The sequence below is a fragment of the Sturnira hondurensis genome, unplaced genomic scaffold (assembly GCF_014824575.4).
Source record: "Sturnira hondurensis isolate 20B ecotype Veracruz unplaced genomic scaffold, ASM1482457v3 Scaffold0014384, whole genome shotgun sequence".
NCBI lineage: Eukaryota > Metazoa > Chordata > Mammalia > Chiroptera > Phyllostomidae > Sturnira > Sturnira hondurensis.
Window position 1 is genome coordinate 28562363 of NW_028087015.1, and position 23003 is coordinate 28585365.

Sequence of the window (23003 nt, forward strand, 5' to 3'; positions counted from 1 at the left end):
CCTGTCTCATTTATTTCAATTCCTTATTTTTCTCCTTTTTTATATTTAGTGTTTTTCAATTTGTATTAGTCACATAAAATACATGTTATAAAAATACACTATGAAATGACAAAGATTCGGGTTACCTGGGTGATTTGTAGGAGCCATACATTTACAGAATTGATGTTTACTCAATAATTACTATGGTAAGCATTTCCTTCAACATTATATATTATTTATTATGTTCAGCCACATATTTGCAAACAAAGAATAGAATGCTAATTTAAATTGTTAGATTATTTGAACTTTAAGCAACTGAAAAACTTAAAATTCTATAGCTGTAGGTTTTAAGATTTTATTTCATTGCAGAAATGCACTTTAGTTCACAGAATAATACAGCTCTTCATATTCCATTTTGATCAATATTTTAATATATCTTGTGCAAGTTTTATATATCACAAGTTTCAGAGCTTGCTATTTTATTATTGGTATTGATGAAGAAGCAATCTATTTTTTCAACCCTAAGAATCTGATTTGTACCTTTTAGTCCCATTCTTCATCTGTAAGCTGAGAATGATACAACTTTCTCGTTAACTTTTTCACCATTAGATATTGGCCTCATGTGTAAACATTGTCTGACATTTCCCAGGAATCCACTTTGTGCAACTTTAATCTCTGTGTATCAGGAAGAACAACTAGAAAATTTTTTAAAAAAGGAGGGAGTGGCACATCAAATAAGTCTGGGAAAGGTGATGGGTTTGATCAGTCAAAATCTTTTCCTAATACAGGAGGAAAATCCTTGCTTACTATAAAATGAGCTCCAGAAAGACAGACTTTTTGTTTTACTTTCAATTCACTGCTACATCTTCGGAAGTAGAATTGTGTCTGTCACAGAAGAGGTCTTCAATAAATATTTGTTGAATAAATGAATGGGTGCGAATAAGTAGCATCACTGTATGTATCAAAATAATACCACATTGTAAACAATGTGATCTCTGTTTTTAAGGAATGTACATTCTCTTGAGAAAGATGGCCAGTTTGGGTCCAGGCTTTGTTTTCTATAGGATGAAGCAAGTTATATACTTGATGGTTTTATGACTCTATAATATATAAACACTTTCTCCTTCCTTTACTGTGGAGGAAGGAAGTAGAAGTGAGAAGCATTGTGCTTCTTTCTGCCCAGGTGGATTCTTGGATAGGATTTGAAGCAATGGCAGTTTTTCTGAAGGATATTGAAGGAATGTGTAGATGTAATTAGCAGAAGGTGGTAGGGGTGGGGGGATGGCAGCATGGGGGTGGGAATGGAATGTGGGCATGTGGGTTAGTAGAAGATCAGTCTGTGAAAAGATGTGAAAGCACAACAAAGCATGGGTTCAAGAGAGAAATGTAATGAATGAATAAATTAAAAGAGGAAAGCTGCAGACAAGAGAACCTGTCTCTCATTAACCAGGTGTGTGACCATGTCAAGTACCTTCTTTGGGCCTTGGTTTCGTCTTGGGGGAATTATGACTAGAAGTTCATCTATTTTCTAAATTATAATCTAAGGGGGAGCATTTGAGATCTTGCCCCCCAACATATGCTTTCAGTTTAGCTGAAAAAAACTCATGAAAAATAAAAAAAAATTATGATCTGCAGAACCCTAGTTCTACTAATACCCTCTAAATCATACCTCATCATCTAACTGAGAAACTGCATATTGTCAAATTTTGTAAATTCTAAGATGTGCTCCTTCTACATTTTATCATCTTGATAATTGGGTTGCAGCTTAAAAAGATCATTGTGATAAGAAAGTATTATGTCATAGGCTGGCAACTCTTTTTTTTTTCTTTTTTTGCTTTCTCAGTGGAGCATAAAATAATGATGTGTCAAAATACCACATTTTTAGTAGTATACATCACCATAAGAAGTCTTTGTTAACAAAACCATGTAACCTGGCTGGAAACTTTCTGACCCCCACCCACAAGAGGAACAACCTTAGCATATTTTCAGAATCGGTATGTATTTTCAGTAATGCTCCATTAGGTAATCTCAAGTCTTAAATCCAGAGAGTTAATGGAATATTAGTCATAAAAGATTTGAATGTGGAACTCTTGAGAGGTAATAAAGGATTCAGAATAGTAACAGAAGAAAAAAGTTTAATCCATCATTTATTTCTTTCTCTTATAACTTCATTGATTTATTAAGCAAATACCGTTGTTGCAGTTTTTAAACTAAATTCTAAGAAACATAGCCGAAGATATCATTTAGAAAATATCTTTTAGGAAGAAAAAATTTAAATAGCAATAATTAAAATGGAGAGTTGAATAAACATTTAAATACAACATGTACTTGTTTAGTGCTTGCTGTTGCCCGGGCACATTGTGAGGTGCCAGGCATGCAAACATGACTGAAATACGCGTGGTCCCTGTCTCTCAGGAGATGCGGCATAATTTAAGAGAATCCTTACACATTTCTTTAATTATCTGGGTCATAAAGAAAATTATGAATTTTTTTCTCTTTTCCTCCAAAATCTACGAGATTTTTTTGTGGGATGTATGGACTTAGACTTGGCTGTCTTATTGAGTAGCAATTGCAGATTTGTTTTCCGCTTATTGTGCACAATTAATTTAGATTTTAAGTGATTAGGGCGACAATGCAATTTTTAGAAATTTACAAAGTAAGCTCTTAGACAATATACACTTTATTTTTTCTAATGAAAATGTTACATTTAAATAGAATCCTGGATTATAACCTAAGAGAGAGCTCCTTTCCTTCCTTTCTGTGGGTGGTTACCTCTCCTCTCCCTTGCAGGCTGTGTTCCCGAGGGGGCAAGGAAGCATGGAAGAGAAAGCTATTTTGTGCAAGTCTTTTTGATTGCATGTGAAATGTAGAATGGAAATGAGCCTGTCTGTTTTTAATTTTTTTTTTCTGTATGGGCTATGATGTTCTAGTGAAGACCCTTACTGGAAAAAAAAATTAAAAACAGGGAACTCCAACTTTGTCAGACGTTTCACATGCAATCAGATAGACTTGAAGTTAAATGACTCTCTCTTCCACTACTGTCATTTGATGATGGAAGTGCCTTTAAAAGTTCTCTTTTTACTCAAATGCTTTGCAACACAGAAAATGCTTTTTGGATTAAGACATGTTTTAAATATTTTCCTAAACTCTAGGCTTTATGGTCCACATTAATATCAAAATCATTGCTCTTGGTATTTGCATTGCATTTTGAAAAGTTGATAGTTTGGTGGGGTTTCCTTGATACTTAAAGAATGCTGATAAAATTACTACTACACATGAATTCAAGTATTAAAAATTGGTAACACACAAGTAAAAGACAGAAATGTAAAATGTGGTTTCTATCTTACAGAGTCATTCAGGTGAATGTTTCATCAGGATGAACATAGCAGTTAAGCTCCCTATTGTCCCCTCTCAAGAAAATCATGCACCCTCACAAATGAGAACTTTCTAGAGAAGGCTAGAATTTTTAGTCATTAATAGGCTTCACATGTTGTGGAAAATATGTTTACTCCCGTTGATTTATTGTGGGAGAATGTTTGCACATGTCCCCCTTAATAAACAAAACTGCCTTATTTATTAGCTCCCCAATTTCTCCTCTGACAAATCTGCATCTATAATTTATTCTGTTTCTTTTTTGCTTTGTTAAGTTAACTAATACTGTTTACGTGAACAACTCTGCATTCCTTTCCTCAGGATAAGGAGACTTGCCACCTTGACACCATTCCATTTGGTCACACTGAGTCTCTCAGCTTGTCTAGACGGAATTTTCTTCCCTATTTGAATCTCTCTGACCCTGTAGATCCTGTTTCTACAAATTTTGTGAGTGTTCCACATCCCAGTTATAACTGGACGGAGTCAGTCTAAGTGGACAGAGTTTAAGAGTGTAATGTCTTCTGTGTCAACTATCTTTACACAAAATTTTGCATATATTTTTACTATAAGACTGCTCATTGTCCTTGTTGTTTTCTTCCTGCTAGGTTCCCAGGGCAGGCCTTGACTTACTCATTTTTTACCCTTCAGTGCTCATCACAGTTCTTGATTCATTGTCAGTGTTTGATAAGTAGTTGCAGAAAGGATGGATTAATATTAGGCTCAACAGTTTATATCTTCAAAGGATTAGAAACCAGAGAATAAAGCAGAAATAACTGAAGACAATGAGAATAATTGCAAGATGCGGCATTAACCTGTGTCAATAGCACCTCGCAGCGTAGATTCACTAACCCTAAGGGTATGCGGATGAAAGGAGTGAGCAGAAGAGGGGTCAGTTTATCAGGAAATTTATTTACTTAGAAGGAAATCTTGCTTGAAAATATTTCTGTTTATCTGTTCAAACCTTCAGTATGGAAACCAGAAGACCAATGCTGTCCTTCAAGTATGTGCCACTAAAACAGTGTCTTGTTTAACTCAAGACATTCAGAATGGTAGGTTGCCTTGGCATGCTTGTAATGGTCACTGATGTTAATTAGAACTCTGTGTGTGGATCCATAGGATGTAACTGAAACGGATCCAAAAAACTGTTTTAGGTGAAGTAATAGAAAAACAGCAAAAAGGTATGAAATGTGATTATTCCTGTGACAAATATATGATTTTTCTCACCTATAGAAAAGAAAAATCTTTACTATAGAAAGAAACATTTGTCTGCTTTCTGACACCTAAGACTTGGAGTTTTATTTTCTTTGTGTTATAGTTTGGACTTGGAAGACAGATGAAATTAAACTGAATCTGAAGGTGAAAATTAAAATGTTTTTAAAAAGTGGAAACTAAATTGAGGTGCTCATTTTATGCTTATGCTAACTTTATGCTTTAGTTATACATGTTCTCTACCATCAACAAAAGATTACTCTGCAGGAGAGAGTCGTGAAGTGGTTCAGAAGGATTTGGCCAGAGCATTGTTTGTTTAGGAGCATTGTTTGGCTAAAGGATTTTGCTCTCTAGGCCATTGAAAATTCAACTCGTAGAACATCTATTGGGCTTCTTCTTACACAGGGCTGCAGACTGGGAGTGGTGATCTGGAGTCTGGAGGGGAGTGAGTTAGCAGAGTCCGCTCCCTGATCTCTGTTCAGAGTTTAGCGGGACACACTCTGAAAGCTATTTTGAGTATAGCACTTTGCTAAAAGGGTAATCAATAAGATTTCTCTTGGAAGTGAAGAACAAAGGTGATGTGAGACCCTGTGGTAAGACACATTGTTTTAAATTTCCTGGTTTAAACATATATTCTTCGTATGTTTAATTTATCGCTTACTTACTCCATTCATGTTCAGGTTTTAGCCCCTGTGTTGCAGTTACCTGTTTTGTCTCTACCACTGGAGTATGCACTCCTAGTGTGTTCATCTCTTGCATTGGCCATTGCTGATATGTGTCCAGAAATCAGAGGTGCGAGGGGACATCAAGGAACGTGTATAAAGGACACATGGCCAAAGCCAAAGGGGGATAGGATCAAGGGTGGGGGGAAAATGGAGACAAAAGAGAGAAAAAAGAAAGAAATCAGCACAGCCAACTTCCTCTCTTCCTTAAGGCTTTGCTCAAATGGCACCTTCTCTGTGAGACCTGCTTGACCTCTCTGTGTCAGTCCACAGCCCGCCCTTCTAGCTCTCCCAGTCCTGTTTGCTCTACTTAGGGTTTTTTTTTTCTTTTTCCTTCATATATTTATCACCTTCTAGCAGGCTATGTAATTTACTTCTTTTTTTAAATTATGTTTTGTCTGCTTCTTTTACTACTTCTCCCTTTATCGTAGCTTCACAAAAGTAGAATCTTAATTTTGTTCATGGTATATTCTGAGTACCTAGAATAATGCCAGCATATAACAGGTGCTCAATAAATAATTATTGAATGAATGAATGAGTATATTTTACTTAGTTCGGTGCCTGGCACTCTGTAAATACTCAACATTTGTCACTCCAATAAATTTAATAAAAAGTTTTTAAAAGGAGTAATTGTACCCATTTAAAAAAAATGTAAGAGCAAATGTTGGATCAATGGTCTTCAAAGTAAGACCTGAAACCCGAGTTTCCTGGAAATGAGAGCACTTGCATGCACAAGTGTCACGACACTGAGATCGTGCGTTGGCCCTAGAAATGTTTTTCCAGTGTAGGTCAACTTTGAGGAAAAAATCAGAAGAATTGGTCATGCTTCTACAAGCATGGAGGTTTTCTTCCCTGTGCTTTGCATTTTTTCTGAAAGCCTTTATTGAATTACTGGCATGTAAAACAAACAAACAGGAAAACATGGTTTATGGAATAGACTTTATATTCTCTTTTTAAAATGGACTAGATACGGCTTTATGTATGCATACTTCTTTAGAGATTCCCAACACTAGTATATCTGGAATAAAATTCTGTTCAGATTTCTAATTTGACAAATTAATAACCAGCTGAAAATTAAAATTGTGAAAAATCAAAGTTTATTATTTTTAAATATAGTATCAAAGTTTTTCAACATGGATATTACTATTTTAACCTGGTAAACTGAAAGCAAAATGAAAGTCTTATTATTTCCTATTCACTTATTATCTTGGGAAAAGATTTAATAGTTTTATTTTTTTTCTGATCTTAGAAACAGAATTACAGTTATGGGATCTTTAGGCTTTGTTTTGATTTTTCACACTGAAATATAAGATTTATGACTTAAAAGTGCTTTAAGATTTAGGTAACAGATCTGATTTACTTCTTAACAGGAAGTTCAAAAGCCTTTCAACATTTTATAGACTTTGCTAGAACCCTGTTTGAACCTTGTCACTGACCCTGTGCTGAGGAGTGAACGCCGGGAAAACAGGCGTTAGCTAATACACAAATGTATTTATTTTTTTCTGGATGTACTGGATAAGTTGCTAGTGATAGTTTTTAAGCTGAAAGTTATTGCATAATCACAGGAGTAAGTGGCAGCATATTTTTTCCTCACAGAAAATAGTGTAATGACCATTGCCTTTGTAGTCAGATGGCCCTGGGTTTGAGTCGATGTACCTGTTTGCTTTTTGTCTTTAGGAAATTATAGCAAACCTATGGACCTCAGTTTCTGTATCTGTAAAATGGGCACGACATCGACCTCCTGGAATCACTGAGAGGGTTAAATATAGTGTAAAAGTGCTGAGAAGTAGGTATGGCACATAAGAGCCACTAAATGTAGTTTTCTTCTTTAAATTTCTATTTTTAATCATCTTAAATGATAACGTGAATAAAATACTGTTCTGAGGGAATTATTATACGTAAGGAATTATCAATAAAATATTGCAGCACACTGAAATATCTGACCTGGCTACCTTTTCAAATATAGTTTGAACTTCAGAATTTACTGTAATCAGAATGATCAGTAATGTTGCCCTTGTTCAGACAGTGTTTACTAAGTGATAATTGCTGTGAGCCTCAGAGCAGAGCTTGGGGGGAGCAGTGCAGAGTCAGAGAGACTGCCTTGCCTGAGGTCGCAGGACTGGGAATCAGGCAGAGTCAGGACACAACTCTTGCGGTAAGTTTATTACTGCTTAGAGCAAAAGCTTCCCCTTAGAGTTTCAAGGCAATACTACCTTTCAGGCAACAACATGAAAGAAGCCTTAATATAAAGAGACTTTGGGCATATTTCAGTAAATAAATACCCTTGGTTGGGGTCCAAGACGGATCTTATCTATACCAAAGTAACTGTTTAGGGAATGGTGTTGTGATAAAATACCAAAGTGGCAGTGTTGTTCCCTCAAAAATACTTTGTGTTGCACACACACACACACACACACACACACTTCTGCCTTCGAAGTACTCTATTAAATAAAGGGAAAAATCTTTCCATAACATACTTCTAAGCCAATTTAGAGGTCATCGAACCGTTGTCAAATTATATTAATGTTAGAGGAACATTAACATTGCCCTGTGTAATGAGAAAATTAGAGTACCTGAGTGAAGATAGTAAAGAGAAACCATCCAGTGGATTAGTTTAGAATTTCAGAAGGAAATGCTTTCTTCAAAATTTGGCACCATATGACCCTAGAAAAGTGAGTCTGATAGGAAGAAGGGGAATCAGAGACAAAAGTGAAGCCTTTCTGTGCTTCTACAGGGTGGGCCAAAAGTTGGTTTACAGTTGTTTGTATGGAAAACAATGTGATTATTAAAGAATACCAGGAGAATAAACTGTGTTTCACATATCACAGTGTACACCTACTCTGCCCCATTCTGTGGATGCCAATTTTGGGTTATGATGCTAAAGAGCTAATGTAACAGTATAGCTTTTGATTGTCTGGGAAGTATATTATTACTAAACTATGTGGCAAGAAATTTATTAAAATCTGACTAACTTCTCATTGAGTTGTTTCATATAAAATCACAATCGTTGTTTCCAGGTGACATACACTTTCTCTTGCTATTAGGTACACTTTAAAAGCCTAATTATTTTGAGAACATAGTATGACCAAAGAATAAAAATGTACAAAGTTGACAACTTTAAATAAGCACTAACGTTTCTTAAAGAACAAACCTCACTTACAGTTAGGAAACAATATTTATATTTAAGGTTGAAAAGCCAGGATGTAGGAAAATTTTGCTAATTTGGAAGATGACCTTTAAGTGCACCAAAACCAAATAATTTGTAGGCTATGACACAGGGCACATTCCTACAAAATTTGTGTGAATACTGCTTTAGTGGTTCTTGAAAGACAAACAAAGAACACCGGAATGAAGTCTCTATCCCCCTCCGGAGTGAGACAGAGAGTAACGGAGGAGCACAGCCGCACTCTTTCAGGGCTCGCCGTTAGAACGAGGTCTCTGCAGTGCAGCTAACGAGATGGCTCATAGTTGAAAGTAATCTGTTTTGAAGAATGTTTAGATCAAAAGTAATTTCTAAACTAGGAAGTAAAGTCTCTTCAGTGCCCTTCATTTACCAGTAAAGCTTATTACGTTTGTATTATTTACTTCAATCAGATGTTTTCAATTTTACCTTTCTCCTTGTACAAATGCTTGACATGGTTTGTCAGTAGTGACCAACGCTTTTATTCTTTTTTCTTCAGAAAAGGGAGATTTTTGAGAGAGGGAGAATGAAAAGGAGAGAAACATCTTTGCCTAAACGATTTGCAAGCATCTGTGCTTTAAGCTACTTTTTATGAACACTCCTTAGTAAATGACTCAAGGTAAAAAAGCAGAAAAGCATCCAATGTTAGGAAATTGCAATCCAATACCATGTAATTTAAACCTGCAGTTGCTTCTCTTGTACTAAATGACATACAGATGGGTAGCTTAGTTCTCTCGACTCTGGGAACACAATTGGTCTTTTTGTATGAATGAACATATATTAACAAAAATACTTGGGACAGAATTGTTTAATTCCAGTTGTACAGATTTTAACTACCCATGCCATTGAGGAAAATAATTTTAACCAACACATTAGGTCATGATAAATTTTCAATGAATGATTTCTTTTGGAACAAAAATCAACAAAGATGCAACACGTCCAACAAATAAAGAAATAAAAACAGAAAGATAACATGTAAGAAGTCTGCAGTGAGTTGAACAGAAAGGGGCCCATCACAGTCACCTGGTTGTTTCAGAAAGAGCAGTTCTGCATTCAAGCTGTGGAGAGGCTTGTTCTGAGAGGACAGACATTTCTCCAGGATACATTTCTCTCTACCCCTTGGAAAATATCAACGGTGTAACTAGGAGGTGTCTGGGTAAAGCCTAGTGTAATATGGGCAGTGTGCAGGCGTGCAGGGAAGCCCAGTGAGATGGGACACCAGCAGGCCATTTGCAACAGGCCAGCTCTTCCTACGGATCTTTCCAGGCCAGAGCAGAGCCAACAGGTGTTGCGTAGCGCCAGGAGAGGCGCGGCTTGACGGCCCACAGGCCTGTTCCGCGGTGCACCTTTCTGCTTGCCTCTGGTGTGCTCCTTTCCGGCCTCCGCATTTCCCTCCTGGAGGATCAGCCACCCTGTCTTGGTGGCCCTGGATCCGGAAGCTGATATCCTTCTTCAATCCCACCGTCAGGGTAACTGGTTAGTTCATTTTCTCCTAGTGAAATTTCAGTGAACTCACACAGAAACATTAGATGCCTTAAAAGTAAAAGAAGTAGAAAAGCATTTCCGCCCCTCAATCATATTTCTTAATATTTTAAAAGAAGTCGAGTTTAATATTCAGGAAACTAAGCAAGATTTTTAAAATTAATTTCAAAACATTTTTCAGGTAGGGCCATCTGCAAGCCTCTTTTTCTCTGTGATGGATGGCAAAGAAAAATGGCTTTACTGCAGCCGGCAAGGTTGCCTTGTCCTGGAGTTACGTTCCTTTTCACTCATTGTGCAGGTAAAATAAAATACTACATATAAACAGGTGTCGTCTGAACATTTTACTGCAGTCTGTACAGGTTGAAATAAAAGCTGCCATTGTTATTAGAATCACATTAAAATTATTTCACCATTCAAATACACTTAATCAGTGAAGTGTTCCTAGGTATACTTTGCAAAAAGAAAATGTAGGTCTCTAAGTAAAATCACATTCACTTTTCCTCTTCTCTTTGTCTTTCCCCCTCCCTATTTTTATCACCCTTTCTTTGGAACTTCTTGAATCTGCATTAGTGAAATGCCTTCTCCTGGAGTCTATTAAAAGTTTCTTGCTGCCTGTTTAACATGGTAAGATACAGTCTTTAAAGAGACATTTGTTTTTAAGAACTCTACAGAACCTAGTAAAGTATCGGACAGAGTTACAGAGAACAGCAATCCCTGGTCATGGAAACTGTATCTTTAGAGTTTTAAAAACTAGGGTGGTATTGAAAACACCCAGATTGGAAATTGAATGCTGAAGGTTTCGAGCCGCTCTCTCCTAAGACGCAACATTATTGAATGGAGAATCATTGTGTAACACTATATGCCCATCATCTTATACATACAGTGTGAGTAGAGTTATGCTTTTCAGATTTATTAAAAGAATTTTAAGGTATTGGAGCCATAAAGGGTGTACTACCACCTCGTGATTGCTCAGTGAGTTTTTACTCTCACGTGCTAGCGGTTCAGGCTGCAGCACGTTGTCAGTGCTCCAGTGCAATCTCCTGAATCTTGAGGAACTTTTCTTTTTTTTTTTTTAACTGAGGCAAATAATCAGCGCAGTTCAGGTACGTGTGTGCATTAGGGACTGATCTAGTGCGACTGACTGCACAAGCTATGCTGCAGCGGCCAGCCAAAGCAATTATTTAGGATTCAAACTGAAAAGCCTCCTTCTCCCATATCCTTTCTCTTTCCAGGGTCATGTAGGGATAAAAAGAACTGTAAGGTGGTCTTTTCCCAGCAGGAACTGAGGAAGCGGCTAACACCCCTGCAGTACCATGTCACTCAGGAGAAAGGGACCGAAAGGTAAGGTGAACTGTAAGAAAAAGTCGTTAAGCAAGAGCTAGGTTTCTTCACCCCAAGCCCACCCCCTCTGCCTTTGCATCTTCTTCCTTGACATTTAATTCAAAGAATTCTGCCCTTATTTGCTAAAGACTACAAATTAGAATCCTGGAAAAGTTTTGAAAATGATATTGTTTAGGTTAAGACTAAGTTTTATTTATTCTTTCCCCCATTTAATGAACACTCTATCTTATGTAAAGTCACAAGGCTTTTATTAAGGGCCTGTTTTTAGTTTACTACAAAATGTGTGGAAGTAATAGCGATTTAGGTACATTTTTTGGGAAGACATCACAGTAAGCAAAACCATGAGGGACATGGCGCTGTGCCAGGATCCTGAAATTTTGAAGGTGGCCATTGTAAGTATAGACGTTTTGGCTGCAAAAAGAAGGTAGCATAATTTAGTTCCTTTCTACCCCGCTCCAATTTCTTTTTGAAGCACATGTGGAGAAAGTATTTATTGGCTCATTTGTGGTTGGAATGTCAAAAATTTTCAATAACTGCCCTCACATGGCTTTGGTCCCTGGAAGTTCGCCCCGAGTCCTGAAAAAAGAGTTTGTTCACTTCCAAGACTCTTTTTAGTGAATAAAGTCTCTCTCAGCTGATTCCAGCTCAAAGGTAACGTGCCAAGGTCCAACCGTTCTGTTGTCTAATTTATACCATGGAGCTTGGCATAAGGCCGTAACTTACCTCTGATCCGCATTTATTAATGATGTAACTTCTTGTTTTCATTCATGAAGTGAAAGAGCTCTTTACCACACATGGGGTTCTTGTTAATAGGCAACACCCTCTTCCTGTCACAGTGGATACTGTTTACTGAATTTACCCAGTGCTGAGTCTCTGACAAAGTCCACCCTTACGACACAACGAGCCAGCGGTGGGCTTCAGTCTCAGCCTAGGAGGACTTCTGCCCGTCCCGTTGTGTACAAGACCAGCAAAAATGATTTAATGCACACAAACAACCAGAGATTAGGTCATTCTTAAAAATTCTGTTTATAAAAAAATTGGACCTCATAAAGAGGGTGAAAGGATAATAAAAACAAGCTGCAGAGCACATAGACTTTTTGTTGGGCCAGCACAGCTGATTTGTATTAGCCGAATGACCTCCTAGCCTTTAAGATTGTTAACTTAGAAAAATATTCCCTTAAAGCTGCAATATTCCTTTTCAAACCAAAAAATAAGACTCCTTCCACTTGAAATCTTTGGATCCTTCTGCATTTTCTGGTATATACTCTTGGACACTGTAGAGTAGCAGAAATCTTATGTAATGATTTGTTTTGTTGGTTTTTTTTTTCCCTGTGAATGTGAACTATAGGCTTTTTTTAAAAATAGAATTTTTTTCCTAAGCGTTACATAACTACATGGATCTCTCTCTCTCTCTCTCTCTCTACACACACATACACACACACACACACACACACACACATCCTGCACTAGTTTGGAGTACTTATATGCACATTTTATTATATAGATTTGAAATATATTAGTTATGTTCATATTTCCATATGTTTAATCTGTTCTCATTATAGGACAAAAAGCCCTTGGAAGAGTTATTATAGAAATATATTTTAAACAAATACATTCTGTAGAAATAATTCTAACTTTACTTAATTTTTTAATGCTCTGTTTATTGTTTACCAGTGCCTTCGAAGGAGCGTATACGCATCACAAAGATCCCGGAACATATGAATGTGTTGTTTGTGGAGCTCCATTATTCACGTAAGTGTGTTGGAAACCTGTGGATGTGGACACACAAGTGGCAACGAACTAGTTAATGCTTGTTCATATTAGCATCTTTACATTATTAAATTTTCTTATGTCTGTTTCCCACCCACAAAAACATAAGTAATTGTTGATTTTCCACCACTTGTATCTTTAAGATACCCAATATTAAATTGTTCATCGCAACAAACATGACACTTAGTAGAGCTACAAAAGAGATTTTGGTGAGCATAAAAATGTTTCTGTATTTATTAAATTTTCTATGGCAAGTGCTGGCCCTAAATTCACTTATTGGACTATAATGAAAGTTCTTTATGTGCATCCTTCAGATTGAATAATATCCATCAATTTGATTATTCATACTTCTGTAATGAGAGTTAACGCCCATATTGAAAGTAACATGGGAATCATAGCAGATACTGGTATATATATATAAGCAAATTATATAATACGAGTTTAATAGTTTTCACATTGATCAAAAATTTTTATTTTAAAGATCTCAATAGTTTACTATAAAATAGGCAGTACATAGACTTTTCTGCCAAAATAGTTAATTCAGATATTATCTTCTAGAGATTATGAATCTTGCTCAAGAAATAACAGTCTTTACCAAAATTTATTTATTTAGGTAGAGAGAATCTTAAAAGCCTTATACTCCCGTGGGGGCACTGATTGGGGAAATAAAAAGGCAGAAGGCTTAAGTGAGAGATGTTATGGATTTAAAACAGAATGACACATTTCTTAAGGGAAATGAACAAACAAGAATTAATATGTGTAGTATGTAAAACATAATATCTCTCCATAAATGTTTCCCTTTTAAAACACTAACATTTACAGATTTTTTTTTTAGAAATAACAGGAAACAGTAGTTTCCTTGAAACAATTTTTAAAAATGTTTAAAACCCTTCTTACTTTGCACAAAGCTTTTTGCACATTATTGTTGGTTGAGAATCTGTTCTGATTTTTCAGGTAGGTATTCTTTGTGTTAAAAAACCAGCCCTTCACGTTGTTACCCATTTCCTCTCAGAAAACGCACATCCTTGTGTTTCAGCACCTGTAGCTTGTGTCGTCATAGTTGATACAACACTTAAGATAGTTGCTGAGCCACGTTAATCTCGTCAGAACCCTAAATGGTCAAGATGGGCCACATCTCCTTTGCTCTTAGTTTAAGATTCTCCACTTCTTTTCTTATCATGTGTTTCAGTAAAGTAATGTCTGAGGAAAACCTACTGTTTTAAATAAGAAACGGAGCAATGGTAAATAAAGGCTTTAACCCATGTGAGAGTCTGAGACATGGAAACTAGAAGCAAGACCCTTGTCTAAGCATAGGTCCTGGCACAGCTCAGGGAGTTTCACATTTGATGTAATATTGCCTCTATTTCCTTTAGCATTATTGTAAGGAAAGCTTTTATTTTCTAAGTTTTTATGGGATATGGTTTAATATTGTTTTTCTCCTTTTTAGAACAAACTTGTCCTTAGTTGATTTCCTGTCAAAATTTTCTTTTTGGCGGCAGCGGAATATTCCTGCCTGTAGAGTAGAATGGTAGTTCATCGACTTGGTGTTAACTGTCTTCATACTGGAGACCTTTCCAGGGACCACAGGGCATGAACAGTTTTGAGGGAATCAGTTTTCTGTCCCTCAACTGTATGTACACTGTGCTGAAACTGATGTGTCTGAGAGAGTCTGTGGTCCGCCAGTTTTTTCTTCCTGTTTCCTACATCATAATCACCCTTCTCCCACTTTACAAAGGATGTCCTATCTTTCACCCATCCCAAACCTTTTAAAAATTTATTTATTTATTTATTTTTAGAGAGGCGAAGGGAGGGAGAGAGGGGGAGAAACATCAAGGTGTGGTTGCCTGTAGAGTGCCCTCTACTTGGGGACTTGGCTCACAACCCAGGCATGTGCCCTGACTGGGAATCGAACTGGCAACCCTGTGATTTGCAGGCGGGCACTCAGCTGAGCCACACCAGCCAGCCAAATCTTACTATGATTTATTGTCCCAGGGCAAAATATCTAAGACATAAAGTAAAACAACAGCATTACTTTTGAAGGAGAGACCTGTGAAAGCAAGGCAAAAAAATATTGAATAATATTGAACTGGTAGAAAATTATTGAAATGTTATTTCATCTTGGTAAAGTGCAGTCTGCTTGTTTCTCTCTCTCTTCTCATTTTTTACTAGTTAGTTGAGTGACATGGTTGTCGTGAGAACATGTATCAATATATTTACATATTTATTCAAATTGAGAAAATTAAAGTCTTTTTGGGGACAGATAATAACCCTGATTTAGTTGATAGATATGACAGGTAGGGCTGCCTTTGTAAATTAAGTTATATGGTGGTTTTCTCCATTCATTAAATGGTATATAACTCTAAGGTTTTGAAAGAAATATTTTAAGCTTGTAATTTATACATAGAACACTGGAAAATTTATCTTTTTCAATTATTTAAGTTATTGATAAGATATTTAGTTGCTATTTTACAATATAGGAGGAAGGATGTGTCAGCTGGCACCCATTCTGGGTACAAAAACCACACAGTAATCTGAGCAGGCAAGTTTAACTAAAGAATTATCACCTACAACAGAGGGTTGTGGTAATGAGGGATTGTCTAGTAAAGAAGTAAACAGAAATTTTAAAGAATACAGAATCAGCAAATAGAAGGAGGATTCAGAACCCTTAGGGCGGAGGGATCTGATACAGCCCAGGGGGAAGTTCCCCTGCATTCCCCACCCCCCCCCACCCTCCTCCCCTTGGGGCTGAGATCTAGACTGTTGGAGAGGCCATGTCCAAGGCTTACTAGCCACCGCAAAGTCACTGTACTGTCACACGATGCAGCTTTCCAGAAATCCGCCTTCTGGGGTTTACTGGAAATCTACCCTCCAGGGCAGCAATCTTCAGCCTTTTTCTCATGGCACACATAAACTGATTACTAAAATTCTGTGGCACCGAAAACACAGGGTCCTGCAGAAGCAGGGCTTGCTCGAGGGGGGTTGGTCGGGGACCTGAATGTCTCTTATGAGATGGACAGTAATATGCACATTTCACCTAAAATGTCATAGGGTGTGCTTGAGTGTGATATTGTTATGTTACAGAATTACATGCTTATGATTTGGGTAATAAAAGATTTTGTAATGAAAAAGGGGCATTATTTGTGCCAGACCGTGTATATATATTTTGCCAATCTGACAAAAAATAGGTATAATTTTGATTTATTCACACTGGATGGCTATTGTGCTATTGTTGTATTGGCTCTGGTCATTTTTTAAATTTTACAGTCTGAGGCAAAACAGGTCAGTGCCCCTGAGTAACTAGTGAGGTACTGCACATTTTAAAAATTCTTGCAGTGTATTGGTTGAAAATCACTGGTCTAGTGAATCATTGGCATCACTATCATACCTTCTTGAGTTGGTTTCGTACTTTGAACACAAGATTGTAGGAAACAATTGAGGGGTGTGTGTGTGAGAGAGAAAACGTGTGGAGTTTTGTTAGCAAGGAGTGAAGTAAGAAAGTTAAGCAGAAAAGACTAAATAGCTCAACGCTATGGAAAATAACAGTGGAAGGGAAATAAGAAATAAAAAGAGAAAAGAAAGAAGTGCGGAATTTGACAATGCCTAAGCATTAGCGGTATGGAAAGGCTGTCTTCTGAATTGACATTTCTGTGGCTCACACTTATGCAGTGTGTGTGTAGGCATTCAGATATTTGTGTGATCCTCTTCCTGTATTTGACACACACATGCACACACACATCAGTCAATATATACATAACTATATATATATATATAACTTCATCAATCTATCTATCTTCCTTACAAAAAAGGCCAGTCAATTATTCTTATTTCATTTGCATACTTTACCCTAAGTACATTTCCACTCAACAACATACTGCTTTCTTACTGCTTACCAAATACAAGAACCTTATTCACAGACTGCTTAGAAACCAAATGTGTAATTTATTCCATGGTTCACATTTTCTTCACATTCACAAATTTCCACCAAGCTAGTTTACGTCGCATATAGTACTACTGGTTTTCAGTCAGTAAATTAACTGACAGAAGTAAGAATATTCTGTCCTCTGGTTATTTGAACTTCTAAAATGTCATAAAATGAATTTATTGCACATCATATAAACCAGGGAAGGCATTGGTGAACTAATTTAATTTAAAACGTATATATGACCACTTATATTTTGCTTTGGCTAACACTTTGCCAGGTGTTGTGAAACAAATATATGAACTGCTTTCTCCTTAAAGTACTGACAATTTTGTTGGAGAGATAAGAAAACACCATAAACAATTATAAATATGGAGAGATAATGTTCGTTTCTACCTGATTATGCCTGTTTGAAGTGCCAGGGTCGATGGCAGCATCAAAGTGGGGCCAGTTTTCATGGAGGACATGGAACCGTGCTTTCCCAGGCAGAGAGAAGGGTTTAGTTTCTCCCAGGTAGGGGATGCCCAGCAGAGAACGCCATGTGAGAAGAGGAATTGGAGGAATTGGAGATAGGATCAGGAGTGGATTTGTTAAGGAAATAGTTAGGAGACTGATCCAGTTGAAGGGGGGAAGGAGCTAGGCTGGCAGTAATGGGAGCCGTGGCTGGAGGGCTGGAGGGCACCCACTGAGGAAGCCTTTGGATACCAGAGGACATTGCCCACCCTGCTTGGAATCCTTTAAGCCCCGGCATCTTTTCCTCCAGGAAGCCCTGCCTGAGCCTTCCAGAGTGAACTCTCTTCTCCCTCATCTCTGCTGCCGTGTGTGCCCCTCCATCACTGCATGTTCCATTCTTTGTTGCAGTTATGTGATTATGTGCCTGTCTGCCCACTAGTAAATGAACCCCACTGTGGCAAGGCCATGTCTCAGGCATATTTATGTCTCCAGTCCCTGGCATGTCATCATCATCACTAAATATTTGTTGATCAGATACACATCTGAACATTGTCAAACAGACTGTGCAGAAATTTTCAGTAAGACAATAGCATGATGAAAATGGGAAGTAAGCGATAGCAGTGTGCAAGATGGATTTCTGGGAGTGAAGAGAGAAGGAAATAGGGATGTAACAGCCTCAGTGGGAACTTTTTTCTTTGTTAGCTGATAAACTTCAATATTTTCCAGTATCATCCATGTGTAATCAGTTCCTGATGACTTTAAGATTCTGAGGAATGACATAGGATCGTTTTTATTCTGTGTACATTTACTTGTAAGACCTTGCACTGAACAAATGGCTTATTTTATACAGATTCACTAATGGTGATGATGATACAGGAGCTAACACGTAACACTGACCGGATGCTAGGCATGGTTCTACGTGCTCTCTGTAATGTCTTTTAATCTTCATAACAACACATTTTGTAGATGGAGAAACTGAGAGTTGTAAGTACCATGTGAAGAACACATAGCTAGTATGCAAATGCATTTGGAATAGTAACACTCAAATTCTAGAAGAGACAAAAGCTAAAGAATCTTAGGAAAATAAAGTTTTAGTGTTTTGCTTTGGTCACTCTAGTCTGGTTATTTTGCTCAGCAGCATGGGAACAAGTGAAACACACCCACCCACACACTGTATTCCTTGAAAAAACTGTATTTGCCATAGTACTTAAGTGGAAAATTGAAGACCATTCTAATGGGCGGGGGGCCGGGGGGGGTGCTGCTGAACCAAAAGTACATAGATCCATCATTGCAGATCATCAAGAAGGACTCAGCTTCCGGCTGGCTGTTGTCCTTAGGGAGACCCCTTGGAATCCTAACAGGAAGAAGTAGCCGATGTTAAGTCACCGTAAAGCCTCTAAACATCTGTGAGGTAGGATGGCAACTGGATACATGGGCAGGATTCTAGTTATTGAAACTGAAAAGCATTATATTTTCACTTATCGACTCTCCATTACATTTTCGCAAGTAGCTGTATTCCAGATTTTTACCTCTTTTTTCTTAGGATTTTTTTTTCCTGAGATGATTGAGGCCAATGACGTGAGCTATCTTAACTGTGTTTCCTCCCACCTTAAAATTTCTTTGTATCTTAATTGTCACCATTCAGAATACCCATGCACGGGCTGAAAGCAAATGGTGGAAACAGTTGAATATTAGCCCAGATGTGTGGTCTCAGATTCATCACCTATAAAATGGGGAAAAGAAAACCAAACAGGTGTAAGAACTAAATGCAGAAAAATGTCTAGTATATGGTAGTTATTCTACAAATGTTAAATTCCAGTGGCCTGACCCAGTTTTAGGAACCTATCATACTATCACAACAGCCTAAGAAATTCCTTATAATGTGAGAAAGTGCAGGCTTTATCAGAGAGAGTCTGTCTGTTAACAGTATATGTTAGTGTGATGAGTCCCTGTTCCAGCTGTGTTGCTACATTTCTGATGGAACTCTGCTGCAAAGCTACTCACACATGCTACATTTCACATGAGCCTCTGGTGCAATTTTATTCGAGGCTACTAGAAAATTTAAGCCATTTTTCAACTCTTTAAGAATATAAGCCCCTTCACTGAAGAAATTCCAGTTCAGTGCCACACACAATTTACTCAACTGTGCTATTCAGTGTATGTTACTCCATTTACCACTAAAGAAGACTTCCAGCAAAATCTTTCCCCCTTCTGATATAATGGTGTGTGTGTGTGTGTGTGTGTGTGTGTGTGTGTGTGTGTTGGAGGGGCAAGAGGGGAGAAATATAAAAGCAGGGAGGGGAAGAGAAGAGGGGGGCAGGAGAGATAATTTTCTATTTTTACTCTATTCAAATCCCATCTTTTCAGTTCCTTTAAATGCTGTCCCTATGATATTTACTCAGAAACCTTTGTGTCACTATGGAATTCTGCTAGAGAGAGTGATATAAACTTAATTTCAAGATTTCTTTTTATAGAGCTCTAGTTGGAAATTACTCGTAATTCCAGCAAATGTTTCTTAGTCTTCAACAAAATGCATTTAACTTGAATTTAAGAGATTTGAATTGCCCCTCACCTCATTCTAAATTCTTTAACAAAGCAAGAAATTTCCAGTAGAGTGAAATCGTTCTATAATGAACTACATGTCTGAGTAGTGGCTTAAACTTTTGTTATATAGAAATATCTCATATATTATTTTATAGAGAATATAAAATTGAGTTCTCTCATCCCATTGACCCTTTCTGTCTTGTCCCCACATACAGTGATTTACAAGAAAAGAATCTGTAACAGAGGGAGTTACTTTTCATTCCTCATTTCACGTGAAAGCTCAGGGCAGGACCACACCTAGATTGAAAGAAAAGTACTTCCTGGAGTTACTGGCAAAGATAAGGAGGAAAAAACATTGTGAATGTGTGACTCATTAAACCACCAGGAAAAAAGAAAAGAGAAGCATAAATAGCATAAAATAAGGGAAAGAACAGCTCTTTTTCAAGAAATTGGAAAACTGTGTCAAGGCATTATTGAAAGTTTAACCATATGCAAAAATTATTATACCTGCATCATTCTGTTTAAAAGTTATAGGCCTCACTGGGTAGCTGAGTTGGTTAAAGAGCTGCTCAATAAGCCAAGATTGTGGGTTCAACCCCTGGTCAGGGCATATACGAGAATTGACCAATGAATGCGTAAATGGGTGGAACAACAAACTAGTGTCTCTTTCTCTTTCCCCTTCTCTCTCTAAGATAAATAAATAAATAATTATGTAGAGTTAAGTCTATATACACATAGAAAAATTGAAGCAATATTTGCACGTGAAATCCCTGGGTGGCCAAAAGTGTGAGCATGAGTGTGTGTGCATGTGCGTGTGTTTTGAAGGAAGAAAAGTGGGGGAAGGACAGTGTCACCTTGTATTACCTAAATCACAATCCCATTTCTTTAGTCAATTTTCCAAAAGTACACAGAAATAGCTTAGATTCTCCTTAGTGAATTAGAATGGATAGTTAGGATAAGCTGGGAAACATAATAGGCACAAGTTTTATCTATAGTTCATGTAAACTTGTTAGCGAAATCAGAAAATTCATGAATGTATATTCCACTTTACAAACTTTGAAATTGCTTAAAGATATTGAATAGTTTGTAAAAATAATGTATGCACTTTTGCAATTCTGAGGCAATTCGTAAAGCTGCCCTACTGGTAAGTAAGTAATTCTTTTTCTTCAAAAACTGATTCGATAAGAATTGCATAAATTTTCACTGAGATGTGTGTCTTCAGTGTATCTTACACATGAAGAAGTGACCCATCACATAACATTATCAAAGAAAAGTACAGAAGCCACGAGAGTACCAAGTGCAAACTGTTTTAAAGTCCTAGCATGCACATAACCAAAAAACCAAAGCAAGAAGCAAGTCACTTAAACAGTGGATTGCATTTTCCTCATCTGTAAAATGGTGAAAATAACCTCAGTTCTTTCTAACTAATAGAACTATGGTATCACATGAAAGAATTGCATAAACATGTTCTTGAAGATATAATGAGAGCTTTTAAAATATGGCTCAGCTTGAAATAAATGTGTATGGTAAAGTTTCAACAGCATGCAAATCTAAAATTCTCAAAGTTAATGTTGACTCCAACATTACAATGTGTTTCATAATAGATTGTTTGACTTGGTGATCCATCTCATCCAAAATATTTTCAGTTTCTATTGAGTAATTTAAAAAAAATTGAGTCTGGATTCTAAATTCCCCAAATAATGTGACTTAAATGAGTAATTGAGGGTTTTAAAACATTAGTTATTTGCAAATCTCTAAACTTCATGAGAAAACAGGTCGTGACCTGAGGTTTTTGTAACCTCCACCCACAGGGCACAGGACTTTCCATAGTCTTGATACTGAAGTGTTAGTAGCTGTGCTCTCGTACGATGAGGATAACAGACATCAGAGTTAAATGATCCCAGTTGATATGAAGTGTAAATGGGTGTTTGGTTATGGACCTCCCCTAATTATTACCTCTACCATACTTCCCAAAGTGTTTTCTGTGCACCACTCATGGAACTTACTTGCAGTGGATTATTTCCACAATGGCATAGCTTGCAACTGCAAAGGTGTACTTATCCAGATAAGGGAGAGACAAAAAAATTGATAGCTAGAACCTTTTATGCGGAAACATCAAAAAGAGCAAACTGATAAAATAGTAAGGTCAGTTACCCAAAGCTATATCAAAAACAAAGTTCATAGTCAAATGTTTTTATTAAAATAAGAAGGATTTAAAATAACTGAACTAAGTAGTCAAATCAAAATGCTAGAAAAAAATCCAAAACAATATAATAAACTGGAGTAAAAGGCCCACCTTTTTTCTGCAGGCATTGGCCAATCTAGGCATGGGAAGAAAGGGAAAGATTCCAGACATGTCAGAAGCCATAATGCCAGCAGACCAGAATTTCTGTCTCAACACAATTGACCTTTGGACTGGCTAATTCTTTGTTGTAGGGGGCTGTCCTATACATTGTAGGATATTTAGTAGTCTCCCTAACTTCTGCCCACTATATGTCAGTGTCATCTGTCCCCCCACCCCTAGCTGTGACAAAATTTTTTTCAGATATTTTCAAATACCCCCCGGGGAGCAAAATTGCCTCCGGTTGAGAACAGTTGATCTAGATAATCAACAGAACAATTAATCAAGCTCTGATTTTTAGTGCTTTTACTTTCCACGGTGCAAATACTTCCATCATGGGCTCTATCAAGCTACAAATATGGCATCACTGAAAGCAGAGTTGAGAAAAGATGTGTTGTAACACCATTATATAGTATTTCTGTAATACTGATACAGCAGATGTAAATAACATAGACAATAATTAGATTTAGTTAAAAAATTTATACATTTTTGAGCATTACCTTTATTTAATTTGATTTATTTAATCATATAATTCATGTTTAATAAATGCCTATGGTTTAGCAGCTGGCTCCTAGAGTTTCCAAACTTTTAACAATAGGTTCTCTTGGGCATCAGCACACCAATTTAATTGGGGCAAAACAAGAGTACACCAAGCTTATCAAACACTGCAGCCCAGCCTGAGCTTCAAGT

At 37.1% G+C, this 23003-nt stretch overlaps 1 protein-coding gene across 1 annotated transcript in view; it reads left to right on the forward strand.

Moving 5' to 3' along the window:
* The window catches only part of MSRB3 (methionine sulfoxide reductase B3), a 173147-nt gene that overhangs the window by 43824 nt on the left and 106320 nt on the right, over positions 1-23003 (forward strand). The window contains 2 exon segments of the mRNA XM_037063084.1: positions 11178-11286; positions 12961-13038. Of these exon segments, the coding sequence (XP_036918979.1) occupies positions 11178-11286; positions 12961-13038 (187 nt within the window).